This window comes from Balaenoptera ricei, chromosome 7 (genome assembly GCF_028023285.1).
Source record: "Balaenoptera ricei isolate mBalRic1 chromosome 7, mBalRic1.hap2, whole genome shotgun sequence".
NCBI lineage: Eukaryota > Metazoa > Chordata > Mammalia > Artiodactyla > Balaenopteridae > Balaenoptera > Balaenoptera ricei.
Genome location: NC_082645.1, coordinates 1111847 through 1129582, shown reverse-complemented (window position 1 = coordinate 1129582; position 17736 = coordinate 1111847). Strand labels below are relative to the sequence as shown.

The 17736-nt window shown below is 39.5% G+C and overlaps 1 protein-coding gene across 7 annotated transcripts in view; it reads right to left on the bottom strand.

Annotated features, from left to right (window-relative positions):
• ZRANB3 (zinc finger RANBP2-type containing 3) overlaps nt 1-17736 on the bottom strand; it is a 254596-nt gene that overhangs the window by 13783 nt on the left and 223077 nt on the right. For all 7 annotated transcript variants that reach the window (XM_059927591.1, XM_059927593.1, XM_059927592.1 and 4 more), the window contains 5 exons: nt 11947-12352; nt 8099-8296; nt 4379-4470; nt 1544-1645; nt 204-346 (listed from right to left, as the gene is read on the bottom strand). In XM_059927591.1, coding sequence (XP_059783574.1) covers nt 204-346; nt 1544-1645; nt 4379-4470; nt 8099-8296; nt 11947-12352 — 941 coding nt within the window. The remainder of the gene's footprint in view (nt 1-203; nt 347-1543; nt 1646-4378; nt 4471-8098; nt 8297-11946; nt 12353-17736) is intronic.

The following is a 17736-nucleotide window of genomic DNA, read 5'->3' as shown; positions in this document are numbered from 1 at the left end:
CCCATAGTGAGCAAGAACCAGACCACTTGATCTTTTCCAGCAGATATGATCAAATTCACAAAATATCTTAAGCTGTCATTTTATGTATAATTTTCTCTTAACTCATCAGGATTTCATTAGTGGTTAATAAAATGCCTTAGACCCTCCTGTAGAAATAACTATGACAAGTAATAAACTACAAAATAAAGAAAGACAACTCATACCTTTTGGTACTGTTTTGTTTGGTTTGCTGCTTTGTGATCTCTTCCAGAGCAAGAATTGGGCTGCAGAACAGCTGCCCACTTTTCCTGATTATCCTTTGCTTCATAGCAGTTAGACTACTCCATTCTCGAACAAACCTCAAAATCTGGCAGAAAATGAGATAATGAAAAGAGTGTACAGCTCGCCAGGCATCTTCCTTTGAAAGTGAGGCTACTTATAACATCTGAAACAGATGTTTTATTATATCCCCAAAATAGGCTTTGAGTTTCACAGTTTAAGGCTTTCTTCAATTTGAGGCAGTTTTCCTATCTTTATTGTGAACTATCTATGGCCAGTTCTGCATAGGTCTCGTTTAAGCCATAGACTCTCTAAAGGCACCCTTCAGGACACTCAGCCTATGTCCTTAACGCACATAGAGACCAAAAGTGGTCTGGCTGTCGGAAGGACACACCCCACCAGTGGCCGAGGCAAAACTGGTCCTGGGGACAGTGGGTCTTGTGTGGTGACACTCACAGTGCAACATCTGAGCATCACTTGTACCTGACTGCCTAAATTCTCACAGCAAAGAAGCCATCAATAATAAGTCTGGCACATTTTATTAGGCTTACCATTACTCTTACTTATTGGTCAGTTATAGGTAATTGGCTATTTTCTGGCAATCTGAGAATCAAGATTAGATGATATCAAAGAAAATAGCTCACGGCTACCTTTTCCTTTGAGACAGGTGCAGCCAACCAAGGGCAATGTTTCATTTCCGCTCAAAGGGCAAAAACATAATCACTATTTTCTTGTAAAAAGTGGTACGCTGCATGCTGGCTCAGCCCCTGCGCTGCTGACCCGTCTGAGCAGTGACGATAAATCGGCCACAGATGAGAACTGAGGCCTCCCCAGCGGGTGTGTGGCCTGCGGCTGCACACAGACGCTTGCAGCAACGAATCGCGTCACCCCACGTGGTATTATCCCTGCTCTCAGAGCTTGTCAGTGTTAGAACTTAACCTACAAAAATAAAAGGCGATTCTGTCAGACGCAAACATCACAGTTGCTAATCCTGTGAATGAGAAATTAAATGATGTGAGGATGATTCTATACACAGAAACAGCAACCCTAGGTGTGATCATTTGCCAAGGAAACAGATTTCATGTTTATTCTTAGCACCGGGGTAATTCATAGGCAATGCCTGGACTGATTAAAACGCAACCAGTGATCTGACTCTGCAATGGGCCACAAAGTGCTCTGCTCTTATTAAACTCAAAAAAGGTCATTAAAATTACTCAACAACAACAACAACAAAAAATTACTCAACAAATTTTCATGTAGAACAAACGCGCAGGACTATTCTTACCAGGGAGCGATTTTGTTTCAGCTGAAAGCTTGCTGGTAAATCTTCCCAAAGGTCTAATTTTATATCCAAAGGGATGAAATTACAGTTCATCTGGTTTCCATCCTGGTTATAGATTAGGAAGGCATTATTAATCCACTTTGTCTGTAGGCACTAATAATTATTTTAAAAGTAAAGAATTCTATTATGGCATCGCATGCCCAGTCTCCTAAAAGATAAACTGAGGCGGCTCATTCTAGACAAGATTCCACCCACACTCAGTGAAAGAACACTGAGTGGAGAAGGAGGGCCAGGCTCTCACGCCCTCTGAGTGTCCCCACTGCATTCAATCTTAAGGGTAAATGATCCCATGCAGAGGGGTGTGGTCAGTCAAATACGAGGCTTAAACATGAAGTATTTCTTTTACAAAGGGAAAGAAGAATCTCTGTATGTGGAAATCTACTGTATAAACAATAGTTGAACCCATATTCTGTAGAATTCTCTCAGCCAAAAGGTAACGTTACAGTTCCCACAATCACTTTGGGAAAAAAAAACATACAAAAAGTACTTACATAGTGATTAAAGTTTAGATATGTAATCGTTACTCTAAACTCTGCATTAGACATGGGATTCTGGCTGAAATGAACAGTTCTCTGGAGGTACACTGTTAACATAAGATGCTAAACATCTGTTACTGCTCTTCCTTTTAAAGCGTGCTCTTTTAGGCACTGATCTAGGGTTTTTATCCAAATTTCTGTTTCTAGATTTTATTTCAGATCTCCTAAGGTAAAAAGGAAAGCTTTCATCCAAACTCTCCTGTAGCTATGAAAATCCCTGTTGACATTTCATCTGCTTAGTGTCTCAGGTTTAGAAAATTGATTGAACAACATTTCATGGCAAGGGGACATGTAAGTATTTAGAAGAGTCGTAAAAATGCACTTGAGACTAGTGCACAGGCGGGGCATTCGAGCCAGAATGTGGGTCAGGGAGGCCACGGTATTTGCCTGGCGGTGGGCACACCCCACTCTCTACCAGGAGTTTGCAGTTTTTCTCCGGTCTCCACCCAAGGGGGGAAACACCCTGATCAGATGATCCAGGATGCAGAGGCTTCACTGAGAGTAAAAAGTTTAAGGGCTTCTGAATTCCTGTATGCGCTCTGCCTGGGGTCCGCCTTCCGGCTTCTGGACTTTCCAGCCCCTGGGGTATCCGTTCTCTGTTATTCTCAAACCATGTAGACACGATGGTCTGAGAAGCACAGCCTGGAACTCCCCATATGAGGGGCACAAGGCACTTAGACCTGCCTCTAGGTGAGCAGAGGGGTCCTCGGTGCTCCCCGAGTCTAGAGGTTCCACGTGGTGGACCAAGGTCCAAGCCTTTAAGGGGAACGTGTCCTGTCTTCATTCTCAGTATCGCTCTTGGTGGTGGTCCCACAGTGGAGGCTGCCTGGGGCTTCTGGTATTCACGATCCTAGCCATCTCTAATCTTCTAGCAGTATCTTCTAATATTCAGTTAGAACTGAAGATTATTACGTGGTACACCATCTATCTGTATCTGATATTTGGGTTAGCAGAAAACCCATAACTGAGTTTGGGCAGCTCCAACCTAAGTTATCTTTAAAAAGGCATTCTGAGAATTCCCTGGTGGTCCAGTGGTTAGGGGTCCACATTTCCACTGTGGAGGACAGGACGGGTGAGGGTTCTAGCCCTGGTCGGGGAACTAAGATTCCTCATGACGTGTGGTACGGCCAAAAAACAAAACAAAACAAAAAAAGAACAAAAAGGCATTCTTTCAATAGGGCGACCCATGAGTTTAAAAACGCACAAATACTATTTTATGATACTTATGAAGATTAGATGTTTGAAACTGTAGACCAAACAAAAGCGTTCATAATCTTAGCAATTTTTTCTCTCAAACACTCACACTAGTTAATCTCGACCGAAGAGTCTCACATGGTCTGCAAGACCCTTTCAGAAGATCCAGACAGTCACAAGAGTTTTATAATAATAGTACAACATCATTGGCCTTTTTCACTCTCATTCTCTTATGAATGTACAGTGAAGTCTTCCATGCACAGGCAGACTTTAGAGGAAATTGCTAAAACTGTAAAACAATGCTACTTTCCTCACTAAACACTGTTTTTGTTTTGGCAGATATAATTAGTTTTCATAAAAATATGCTTCTTCTATAAATATGTAATGGACTTATTATCGCTACTCTTAAATGAATATTTTAAAGTGTTTCCATTTTAATTTCAAACAGTAAATATCAATAGATATAACCCACATAAACAAAAGCTCTTTGGGTCCTCAACAAACTTTAGGAGTGCAAAGAGGTCCTGAAAAGTTTGAGCGCTGCTAACCTGGGCTATGGCGGGCATCGGAGCAATCATATTATTAAAGCTTCCTAGGGTTTACTCAACACGGATGGGCAGGCTTAGGCTTCTGTAAAGACGCTACTGCTGCTGTTGCTGCAGGATCAGTGCAGGAGCCAACTCCGAGTGAGAGCGCGTGACGGTCAGGCACTGCGCTAAGTGCCTTCCGGGAATTAGCTTATTTTGTCCTGGCAACAACTCCTCCGTATTTTACAGTTGAGGAAACTGAGGCACAGCGCAGTTAAGTACTGTGTCCAAGATTCCACAGTGACAGATTTGAACTGAGGCACCCTGGCCCTGAAGTCTACACTCTTAAATGCTATGCTGTTTACCTCTAATTGCCTTTAGATTTAAGAGGAATTTGAAAATTAGCTTTAAGGAGGAAAAGAACTCGATGCCTATCTCATTGCTAATAAAATTAATTATCTCCACTGACACATGAAAAAAGGAAGCTTTTCGTATGTTTCCAGAATCCACATGATGCTTACCTTAGTATAGACGTGAATCCGGTCAGTGTTCTTACTCGCACAAAACATTAAGGTATCACACACTGCCAAAGTGTCCGAACTCTTCAACTGTTCTAATAAACAAGATAAAAAAGAACCTGAAGGCGAATCTGCCCTCTGTCCAAAGCAGCTTATTCTTATCTTCTGTGGGTTAGGGTGATAAAATGGCTATAACAAATATATCAACATATTTGACAAAGTACATGTGTCTGGGTGTGAAATAAAACATGGTAGGCCATCTAACAGCATATTGGCTTATATGGTAACCAGTTGCTTTGAACTGTTGCTAATGATCCAACAAGAAAAAAAGAAATTCAGCATTCGCTAAAAAGGTAAGAGTCAGGCATAAGGGAGACCTTCCTGCCCCCCAAGAGTCCTTATCGATCTTGAAGGCTTCTAGAATCTATTCCTGTTGCTACAGAGGGTTTAAGTTAAGACTGAATGAGCACCATTTTGATTATCAGCAGCAATACAGCTATGTCGAGGGCCACTTAAATGACTGATGGCCTATGGCCTGGTGCCTCACATTCACAAAAGGAGAGGAGTGGAGAAGCCTCATTTCTGATAATCCCTCTTTATTTTTCCTTACTCAGTCCTACTGACCAATATATTCTGCAAGAGAAATAGGGTTATTCAAGCAGATCTAAATAATAATTACAGTTAGCACTCATCAAGCACTTAAAATGTGCCAGGTACTGTTCCAAGTACGTATATTAACACCTCTCAGAAATTAAGTAGTGCATTTTACAGAGGAGGAAACTGAGGCACAGTAATCTGCCCAAGGCCACTAGCAACAGAGACCAGTAATCTGGCTCCAGAGCCTGTGCTCTTAACCTCTGCTGTAGTTCCTCAGTGACCTTTTAAGGTATTTTTCCAGATCTAGAAGTCTATGATTTGTTTGAGATTCTATTTAGCAATGTCATCTATTTTAATTTTTCTAATCAAGGCATCAGTCACTTTACAAACCGGGATTGTGGATTATTCCCATATTTCATAAATTCAAAATGTACATTTTTTCCACACTTTAACATCTCTGAAATTGGCATGTCTTACAGTCAATAATCGTGGCATTTTACAACCATGGTTGGCCAGGTGGCAGTTGTGAGGTAGTTGTCACTGCCTGAGCATAAGCTTAGTCATAACTACAATATCGCTGTCACTTCAACACTACACTTGAGATACAAGCATTGTTGTTACTGAGTATTGAGTTTAATTACCTTTAAAATGTCTTTAAAATGTTTCACTATGGTTTGGGATTGAAATGAAAAGTTATCATGTATACCAAAAACATGGACACAGAGCAGAAGAGCATAAATTTGTTATTAAAGAAGCAAATATGCATCACCAGAGAAATAACCAGAATTTCTCATTGAGAAATTTCTTATTCTTGCCAAGGAATAACCAAGTGCTTCATGGGACCTAAGAAAAGGAGATCACTGCAAACAGAGAAAGATATTTTATATTTGAATACTGAAATGTGCAAAAGGGTTGCCTATTACATGCCAAGCAAGGCAAGCAAAGGCAGGAGAAACTGCCAGATCCCTCAGAACAAATGAAAGTGATGTCAAAGTAACAGAGGGTTTTATGATCTGGTCTGGGCTATCATTAGTTTATTGTGTCATAGCTTAATTGACAGAGTTTTTTTGTTTTTTAATGTACATAAAGTAAGTTCATCTCATAATCATTGTGTCTCCAGATTTGAAGAACTACGGTTAATGCATTAATGCTTAAAGATCAGAAGTCATTCTTTGATAAAAAGCATTACGAGAACAACTCCAACTTCTTGGTGGCTAGTAGCTACATTAGGAAACATATTTTTCTTTTCATTGTTTTCATGAAGTATAATTCAATGGTTTGAAACTACAGATAATGCATCTTTTGAAGATACAGCCATCCTTCCAGACCCCTAGAATTCCAGTTAGAACGAAACTACCGTTCCAGCGTGGTATATACCACTCTGGTTCTAAAAGAGCATATGTGGGTAGAAGAAGCATTTTACTATAATGTGCCTTCTCTGTCTTCCTTCTGTTTTTTCAAGGAAATTCATGTTAGTGAGTAGACGTGAAGCATATCGCTTTTGTGGCGGTCTCAGCCCAGTGATTTGAGAAGTAAAAAAAAAGAGAAGAGGGAATAGGTATGGGGGAAATAATGCTGGCATTGTCTACTGGATGAAGTCAATGCAAGTTTCACTAGCAGAATAGAATTTTTAAAAGTTTAGTGATTTTTGGATACCAAGGGGGAAAAGGTGGGTAGGGTGGATTGGGAGATTGGGATTGACATACATACACTACTATGTATAAAATAGATAACTAATGAAAACAGACTGGGTATCACAGGGAACTGTACCCAATGCTCTGTGGTGACCTGAATGGGAAGGAAATCCAAGGAAGAGGGGATATATGTATACGTGTGGCTGATTCACTTTGCTGTACAGCAGAAACTAACACAGTATTGTAAAACAACTATACTCTGATAAATAAATAAATAGAAGTCTAGTGATTTTTGAAAAGTTTGTGTAAGTAAAGCTAACATACGTCTTCATCAAGGGACCAATTTGTAACTAATAAGCCAGTAGTATTTCCCTGCTATAGATGGAGAGACTCATGGCCCAGCTGCTGACAACTGCCAGTTGCTGATTCTGGGTCTGATGTTTAGTTAACTGAGCAGCACGCTATCCTAGAGCAACAGCTTCTGGAGGGACTGTCACAGCGAGAACAAGGAAACTGGAGACAAAGAGTCTGAGTCTACATTGTCTACTTAAAGGCCATTAAAATTAACAGATCTAAACAGGATCCACTGTAAGCTAGTTTTGGGAAGACCTTGAGGAATTAGAGGAAAGGAAAGCTGAGTAAAGAGGAAAGGAGGATGCCCTGAGCTCAGAAATACTTAAACGGACGTTTCATTTCAGAGCTATGAATCCAGCTCTAAATTATCTATGTTTAACAGCAACTACCTTAAAAGAAAAACTGACAGTTCATCCCAACCATTTTGGGGTTGTTATAATGAGAACATCAATCTGTGGGTTACTATGGTCAGCAACTGAGTAACAAAGAAAATAACCCAAAAGTACTCACAATCTTTGGCCAGTTGGCCCATAAAGAGTGATGTATGACATATAGGCTGGTATTTGCCAACCATCACAGCTATAAATGATGAATGGAAACAACAAAAAAGTAAATAAATTTGAGACAGTACATGGCTGGTTCCAAACACAGTCATGATTCACACAGTCTTGAAATTATTAAAAACAAACAAACCCTCAAAACCCTAAATATAAAATACGCCAATTAATTGTAGCCATTTAAAAGAAATTCATGTGTGAAGGGTTAATGATCTCCTAAGTGGCTGTTAATAATCTGTCAATCTTACAACAATCCACATGGTCCAAAGGAACCCCCAAACATTAAAACCACCCTCTCACCGGGAGAATGGGCCAGGCTCGGTGGAGGCCGGGCAACAGGCCTGAGGTAGTACATGTGGCCACATATGGGTTTAGCTCTCTGTGTAACATCTGAATGTCAGCAGCTCTGCTCTTCCAGCCATCTGGTGTTTATGTATGTAGTTACAAGTAGTTGGTATTTTTAATACAAAAGGGAATACAAGGAACCTGGAACACGGTAGTAATCGCAAGTCTACTAACAGTAATGATGCGTCTACGTATACGGTTATTATTTGGATCCTGGAAATGGAAGCAAGACTTACCATCACCTGGCTGGGGTGTGAGTCCGTCCTCACTCTCAGTTTTTGAAACTTCTTCCTGGCTCTCAGCTAACGGTTCAGGTGCTGAATGTGCAAGGACTTGTTTTTCCCCGTCAGAACTAGTCCATATTTTTTCGGAGGTGTCTTTCTGAGAATCATCTTTCTCGTTTCTGTTTTTATACTGAGTGTGGTGGAGGCTATCTATTTGTAGAAAAAATTTGTACAACAAATAAACAAATTAATTTGTTTATTAAAATCAAACAAATAATTTACACTTACATTTAGGTAAAGTCATTATGTACTCTAAGCCCAATATAGAAAGTAGAGTTAAAAAAAAGTCACAACTAGGTTTTACAAAAAGACACAAAGTCAACAATGTTTGTTCTTTCTTTCAAAACATGCATCGGGAGTCACTAAATACCAAGTACTACTCTAGGTGCTGGAGAGGCAGAGTAGAAGACAAGACAAGACAGAAATTTCCCTGCTTCCTGGGATTCCATTCCAAGGGGCAGAAATAAACAGGTAAACAAATAGGATCTTTTCAGATAAAGAGAGTAAGTGAGTAAGAGGATGGGGTAGGAGGAGAAAAGTCAGCAGGCCCATTTGAGCTGAGAGCTGCCCAGGAATCTAGGAAGCCTGGCCCCAGGGGGCCTGTATTCTTAGATTAGATTCTTAGTGTAACTGGAAGCCATTAAAGGGTTTTAAGCAAAGGAATGTAATGATCTGAGTTTTTAAAGGATCACTCTGCTGTGTAGAGAAGGACCAGCCTCAGGGAGGCTTCTGAGGTCCTGAGCGAGAGATGATGGTGGCTTCCAGTGGGATGGTAGCAGTGAAGATGAAGTGGCTGCAATCAAGATATATTGTAGAGGTTATACTAGCAGAACTTCACGAAGTGGGAGGAGAGGGAAGAATCAAAGATGCTGCCTCTAGGTTTTTAACACGATGTGGGGAAGATGGGGGGAGAGAAGATTTAGTGTTACATCTGGGGGTGGTGAATCGAGAATTCCATTTTGGACAAGTTAAGCTTGAGGCACCCATTTGGACATCCAGGTGGAGATGTTACACAGGCCACTAGATACATCCAATCTGGAATTCAAGATACATCCAATCTGGGCGTATGAGCTATAAGATGCTGAGCATAAGCACTAGCTGTTAAGAACAAAGCACAATACTAGTGTCCAGTGTATATTACACCAAATTTTATCTAACATACTAGAGACTGCGTCAGCAACCTTTATAGGACTTTCCAGTCCTATATCCTAACATTGCTCCTTTAATTTTTTGAATTCCACTGTTTCCTCAAACTGTTATATGGCAGGTATTGATTTTAAAATTTGGATGAATTATGGGGGGGGGAAAGGATAGTTAGGGAGTTTGGGATAGACATCTACATACTGCTATGTTTAAAATGGATAACCAACAAGGACCTACTGTACAGCACAGGGAACTCTGCTCAATATTATGTAACAACCCAATTGGGAAAAGAATTTGAAAAAGAATGGATACATGTATACTATAACTGAGTCACTCTGTTGTACACCTGAAACTGACACAACATTGTTAACCAATTATACTCCAATATAAAATAAAAAGTTTAAAATAATAAACTAAACTAAAATTTAGATGGATTAGAATTAATTCTGCTTTTTAATGCTTTTGGAATGCATCCACATCAAGGTTGGAAATCATTATGTCAAACTGTAGTAGTATTAATCTAATAATTATAACTATCATACACAGTAATATCACCGTTACTTAGAGTATGTATTGCTCTTGGGGACTTCCCTGGTGGCACAGTGGTTAAGAATCCGCCTGCCGATGCAGGGGACACAGGTTTGAGCCCTGGTCCGGAAAGATCCCACATGCTGCGGAGGAACTAAGCCTGTGTGCCACAATTACTGAGCCTGTGCTCTTAGCCCGTGAGCCACAACTACTGAGCCTGTGTGCCACAACTACTGAAGCCCACACACCTAGAGCCCATGCTCTGCAACAAGAGAAGCCACCGCAATGAGAAGCCCACACACCATAACGAAGAGTAGCCCCTGCTCACCACAACTAGAGAAAGCCTGCGTACAGCAACGAAGACTCAACACAGCCATAAATAAATAAATAAATAAATAAATAAATTTATTAAAAAAAAAAGAATATGTATTGCTCTTAATCAGACTGTTTCATATTCACAAAAGGTGTTTTGTTTTTCTTAGACTGCTTGACAGTTTGCTTATTAAATCTTGGTTCTAGAAATCTTCATTGCTGCTCTTGGTATCAGAGAAAAATCAGAACTATAAAACCCTATTAGGGCTTCCCTGGTGGCGCAGTGGTTAAGAGTCCGCCTGCCAATGCAGGGGATACAGGTTTGAGCCCTGGTCCGGGAAGATCCCACATGCCGCGGAGCAACTAAGCCCATGTGCCACAACTACTGAGCCTGCGCTCTAGAGCCCGTGAGCCTCAACTACTGAAGTCCGCATGCCTAGAGCCTGTGCTCCGCAACAAGAGAAGCCACCGCAATGAGAAGCCCACGCACCACAAGGAAGAGTAGCCCCCGCTCGCTGCAACTAGAGAACGCCCGCGCGTTCAGCAACAAAGACCCAACTCAGCCAAAAATTAAAAAAATAAAAATAAAAACCCTATTAAACTATGATTTTTATTGCTCAGTCACTCAATTTATAGACTTCATGTGAACTGATATTATTTTGTAGTCACGAGATATTTTATTTTTATTGCCTGTAGCAGTTGGAAATTGAATGAGATAATGCAAATTGTGGGAGATATTATATGGAATAAGCTTGTGGCTCCAATTTAGTTCATAGACAACAGGTGTCCACATTACAAATATAACCACCCAGATGGCAGACTTGTCAGTTTTGGTAGGAACACCCAGAATTGAAGGAGGAAAGACTCAGCTACTGATTACATTTTCTTTCACGTCAAAACTAAGGCAGAGGAGAGCAAGGCAAGCAGGAAGGAACTGGAGCATCAGAGCTTCTCTCTTTGCTGAGTCTTCGTTAATGTCAATACTCTGAAGAATTCACATAAGATGGAAAAGTAGATGTGTGTAATTATTACAGTTGATAAAATTTTATTTTATTTATGATTTTTTCCAGTTTCCATAACGGTCAACTTGGCATTTTCAGTTGCCATAAAATTGGAAACAAAAGGAATACTAATGATCTTTTCTTAAGACAACCACAGTTGTTAATAATCATTTCAAAAATAAAACATCAGAAAATGGCATATCATGCTAGAAAAATATACTCTGAGGTATGTTTATGATTTCTAGTTTTAAATAGCATGTTTTAGAAAAGAATAAATTCATAAAATAGACATGAAATCGGTTTTTAAAAGAAGATCTATAGAGGAATTTTTATGATTTGTCATGGAAGAAACATGGCACAATGAATATTTTACTAGGCAAAGAAGCTACACTGGATTCATTTTGCTATTAAAAATAATAATCTGTAATTTCTTTAAAAACAAGTACTATCTACAAAGGAAAGAAAACAGCAGGTCTATGACTATAAGGCATATTTGCTGCCATAGCAACAGAGCTTCTATTCCTGCCCACTGAATTCACATCCTGTTGGCATTAATCAGAAATGTCCATTTGTGCCAAATTAATGCCATGTCACAGACGCTGGGGGATATACATTCTTGACAGAACTGGGAGATTTTCACATTCCACAAGGGGATAAATTCACAGTCTTCACTATGTGAAGTTGTTCCTCCAGCTTAAAAGCTAAAGTTGGTACCCAGTCACACAGATCTCTGAGGATAGCAGTTGTCTCTGAAAGCACAGGTTATCTGAGGACACCACTGCCAGCCCCCGCCATGGTTGCCCTCTGTGTACTCACCAGCACTGTCCTGAGGATTCTCACACATTTCACAGTAAGGTAGCACTGAGTTATTAATATAGGTGCAGAGAGCACACTGCCAGCCCTCACCAGGAAGGGGTGGGGTGGTGGCCTGGGCCTTGGCCTCACAGACCCTGTCCACGAGCGGAGCTTTGGTCTGCCCGGGCTGGGATGGTTTCTCCTCCAGGGGACTGCAGCGGTCATCGGTGGTGACCGATTTCATTTTTTTAGCTTCAGGTTCAAGATCACTTTCATAATCTCTTGTAGCTGTTTTTCCAGGGTCTGCTGGTGCTATGGTATTTTTCTCCTGGAATGCCCTTGATTCATCACAGGAGGTCACCAACTGTCTCTTCTTAGGGTTTGGTAAAAAGAATGATCGAATATCACGCTGTTTTTCTTTTTCAAACTAGGAAAAATAAAGGTATTAAATTAAGAGGCTATTGAGTATGTTCTTCCTGAATGAAACAGGTTAACAAACTCTTTTCATTAGCCATATTCCTTTATCTTTTGAACACCTTGTTGGAAATGAATTCAATCATGCAATGACTCTTCATATATCCATACATGTAGAATACCACCAACACCTCCATATACTTTCTGTGTCTAACTTTTTTAAGCACTTACAATGTGCCAAGCACTTTACATATATCAACTCATTTAATCCTCATGCCAGCTCTGTGAGGCAGGTACTCTTATTCTTCCCATATTTCAGATGAAGGCACTAAAGCTTTAGAGAAGTTAGGTAACTTGGTTATGTGAGTTATATAATAAAAATATACTTTATAAACTATCTGCTCTAGATGTATGTGAGGGAAAGGAGGCAACTGTGTGTCTAAACATTTCAAGTCAATCAAGACTTAGAAAAATGTTTTCATGACCAAACTATACACATGAACAATGTTCATAAACAATATGTTTTTCACATTAAAATACTTTCCTGACCAGGGAGTATTTTTCAAATAGCATTAAAGATATCAATTAGAACAGCTTCTTTAATAGACACAGTTTAATAATTATCTTTTTGAGAAATATATCTCTCTCTTCTAAGAACAGCAACTTCACTGTCTCATGTTTTTCATCTTCTTTTCAATGTGTAAATCTCAATCTCCTAGAGAAAGAAGGATACCCATCTCCACAAATGATTAGCCAGCAGTTAAGGTAAATTAAAGGAGTTAATTTTAGAGCAGTCCTGCCAGGCCTGAATTGGGTACCATGGTGGACACACACTGTGCTAGACTGCATTTCCAAAAATGGTCACACCGATTCTTATCCCATTTCGTGTACTTGTGACACTGACACACCTACATTTAGAGGTGGGGTCTGCGTCCCTCTCCCTTGAACCTGGGTGGACCTTTGTCTCAGTCTCAACCAGCAGAATGCAGTGAAAGGATCACTGTGTGACTTCTGAGGCTAGGTTCTAGAAGCTAACGTGGCTGCTGGCACTCTGTCTCTCTCTTCTTCTCTATATCTTTTGGGAGGGACACTAGCCTTTGAAACATAGCCCGCACGTTGTGGGGAAACCCAGGCCACATGGAGAAACCAGGTATGGGTATTCAATCTGACAGCCCTACGTAGGTCCCTAGGTGACAACCAGCATCCATTATCAGACATGGGAGTGAAGAGGCTTTCAGATGTTTCCAGCTCCCAGTCTTGGGATCTTCCAGCAAAGGTCCCAGTCCTCATGGAGCAGATACGTCACCTCCATTGTACCCTGGTTGAATTCCGTATCCACAGAAACCATGAGAAATAATACATAACTATTGTCCTTTTAAGGCACTAAGTTTTGGGGTAATTTGTTATGCCACAATACATTACGGAGACAGACACTATAGATAATGACATCCAAATATTGCAAAGAGATAGCTTACATAATAAATCTTATCTTTGTTTCTTAGTAGTGCTGCATAAGAAAGATTTAGCCAATTAATGGAGACAGAAGGATTAGTGGTTACTGGGAGCTGTGAGAAAGGGAAACAGGGAGTTATTGCTAAATGCTTACAGAGTCTCCGTTTGGGGTAATAAAAAAGTTTTGAAAATAGTGGTGATGGTTGCACAACATTGTGAATGTAATTAATGTCACTGAATTATACACTAAAAATGGTTAAGATGGCAAATTTTACGATTATATATAATCACAAATTTTTTAATTTCAAAAAAGGTTAAAAAGGTAAGAAAAGAAGAAGGAATATTTATGTTGTTCCCATATTGGTAAAATTAAAACATATACTATAGGAAAAAAAGTCCCCCCCCAATAATGTACAACTTTGATTTTGTATGACTGTTATTTATATATTCTCATATACTATTAAAAAGTTATCTAATAAGTTGTGGAAGTTACAGAACTTAGATTAAAATATAAAGAATGAAATCAATAAGACAAGATTCTTAAAACAATGCACAAGGGAAATTCTAAGAAAAGGGTGGAGGAAAGCAGAGAGATTATCAGACAAATGGAGTTTGGTGTTAAAAAAGTAACAAGGATACAAAGAGAGTTCTGTATCTAAAGAGAATGCTCTAATCCATATAATAGGACTGCAAAGAGAGCTTAAAGAATTTTGAAAATATTGGCAAATGTTCAGCAAATGTGAACAAATTCTACCAGCTATTTCTAGTTAAACCATAATGATTTTACAAGACAGGTTAACTTTCTGAGTCCCTGTACATGTCTGGAAATGACCTGATTTTGCCCTAACTCTTAGTAGTTTTGTTGGGCATACAATTCTTCAAAATCTTTAAAGACATTGCTCTATTTCTTCCAACATCTGATGATACTGACAATGTTCCTTTGTAGGCTGCAAACTCTTTCTTCATTTTAGAGGCTTCTGGGACCTTTTTATCCCTGGTATTCTAAAATTTCACAATGATCGATGTCTATATATCTCTACCTGTGTCATATATATCTATATGCTTTCTGCCCAGCACCCAGAATACCTTATTAATTTTATATAGTATTGATCATCTTTAGTTCTTAGAAATTTCTATTCTTCTTTGATAGTTTCTTCCTCCTCATTTTCTCTTTTCTCTTTTTCTGGAATTCCTGTTAGCAGAATGTTGAACCTAGATATTTATGTCATCTTTTGTTCTCATATTTTCCTTCTTTTTGTCTTTTTACCCTCTAAACTCTTAGTGTTTAGCTCTATTTTATCTTTCAACCCTTCCATAAAATTATTTTGGTTTGGCAGTCATATTTTTAACATCTGTGTTCTTTTTTTGTTTCATTTTTTGTTTGTTTTGGCTGCAGTGCACGGCTTGAGGGATTCTTAGTTCCCCGACCAGGGATTGAACCCCGGGCCCCGGCAGTGAAAGCGCTGAGTCCTAACCACTGGACCACCAGGGAATTCCCTCTAATATCTAGAAGTTCCTTTTCTTTTTATAGTATTCTGATTTTATTTATATTTGCAATATCATCTCAAATCTAAAGCTACGAATTAGTTTTTAAAAAGTTATCTCTATGACCAATTTTTGTATTAGTTTATTTTTGTTCACATTTTTCATGCCACAGATTTCCTCCTCAAATTTCCAATGACCTCATACATAAGAATGAAAGAATAGGAGGGTTGCCTAGGAACTTAGGACACATGGGGCTTATCACCAAGTAGATCGAGTAGGACATACTGATTGAACGCAAGGGGTGAGGAAGATGGAGGGGACCACAGTGATACTCGGATTCCATTGTAGGGATGACATTTTCAGTTACTGTAATAGGGAATATAGGAAGATAAATGGGCTCATTAGAAGGCAAAAAGAGAAGAGGTAAGGAAATAAAAGTTCACTTTTAGACATGTGTGAGGACTGGTGTGTGCCAGGGTGGCGAGTTCCAGGAAGCAGGTCCAGAGTTCAAGGGAAAGAGACACCTGGATTTGCACATGTGGGAACCACTGACATACAGAGGTGGTTACAGTCAGAGGCCTGGATGTCATGAACAAAGGGAGGAGGAAGTAAGAAAAGGTAAAAGTCATGGACGCGAGCAGAGGGACATTAAGGGTGGAATGAGGAGGAAGAGATACCGAGGAAGGGAACAGTAGGAACAGTAAGAAGGGTAGAAAAGCCAGGAGTAGTGGCTTTAGTGTGCCTGTGTTTTGGTTTCCATTCATTATCCTAGGCACTCAGGGAGCATTTCAATCAGAAAAACCCAGGTCCTTCAGATCTGGGAGATTTTCTTATATTATTTTTTCTTCCTCTGTTGTCTCTGTCTTTTCTTTCTGGAATTCCTATTAGGCAAAATCTTCTGAACTGATCATTTGCTCTTCTTCACTTTTTTGCACACTTTTCCATTTCTATTTGTTCTACTTTTTCTGTGATTTCCTCATTATCTTCCTTTCCATCCTTGTCAGATTATTATTTTCTGATATTACAGGTTCAGTTTCTAAGAGCTTTTCCTCATTCTCTGATTTTTCCCTTTCCTTGTTCTTGTTTCTTGGGTGCAGTACTTTCTTTTACTTCTCTGTGAATATCAGTGAAAGGCTTTTTGTTTGTTTACTTCAGCTCATTACACTGTCTCTGCTTCTTTTGTATCCTTTCTTGTCTTGCATGCTTATTTTTGTCTCTGCATCGCCCATGAGAGGATTTCCTCCAAACCTGGTGGCCTTCACTGTCAATTCACATTTAAGAATAAGACACTAAAATGCCATTGGAAATTCCAAGTGGGGGACCGCACTAAAGGTCATCAGTGACTGTTTGTCAGGGGATCCCTTTCAGGCTCCGTAGTCTTTTTTTGGTCCAGTCAATTTCTCCAGAAAGGAGTCCTTCAATCTCCTGCCCGAAGGATACAATGCTGGCTGCCAGTGACCTGGGGGCTGATCAGGAGAAGGGTGCTAAGGATTTCACCATTGATAAAGGAGTCTTCCAGTTAATATGTTTATTTTCAATTTACTGCCTTACCCCACTCCCTCAACTGGCCCTTCTCCTAGATATGCTTCTAAAGAGGAACAAGTAAAACAGCTAAATAAATGAATAAAATGTCAGAAACAAAGACTACAAAAAGTAAAATAAATAAAATATATAAAGCAGGCCACTGTCACCTATGCTGAATAATGTTTAAATAACATCAGCATCTTTTGTCCCATTCTACATTTTAAAGGATTTGTTTCCAGCTGTCCGAAACGTTTTAATCTCTCCATCTCCCCGCCACCAAAAAATAAAAATTAAAAAGATTATTTCAGATTTGTTTATAAAAAAACAACCCTCCCCAAAACCTAAGAAATCTTAAAAAAAAAAAAAATTCTCAGGGCCTTAAAATATCAGCTTTTACAGTTGACCTCTTTAATCAAGCTATTTAATTAAGCTATTTTAAAAATAACTTCATTTACTATGTAAGCAGTGACTAATTTTAGAAATTAGCATTTGAGAAATTCCCATTACGTATCAGAGGCAGGTTGAGAGTAAAGGTTAGCAGTGAGTGACAGCAATCAGAAATTGATGTATACCTCCACCACAACAAGGGTTAACTTACAGTGCCTGGGAGTAGTCAGTATGGGGGCAATTTTGAAATCATGGCTGCTTGGGTAAAAATAAAGTGAGACTGGAGAATATGAAATACAGAAAAGGAGCCGTGGGTGGAAAGGGAATCATTTTATATAATTTTGGGAACCAAAGGATACACTTGAGATATAATTTTAGAAAAAGGAGAGGACAAGATTAATTAGTAGACTTTAATGTCGTGATGGCTAAACCGGACAATGATGAATGTGGTTACAGGTAGTGGACCTTACGAGTTAGTGCCCTGGCCACAGGGCTGGCAGAAGCATAGGGCTTAACAGAAATAATAAAGACTTCCTTTGAGATAATCAA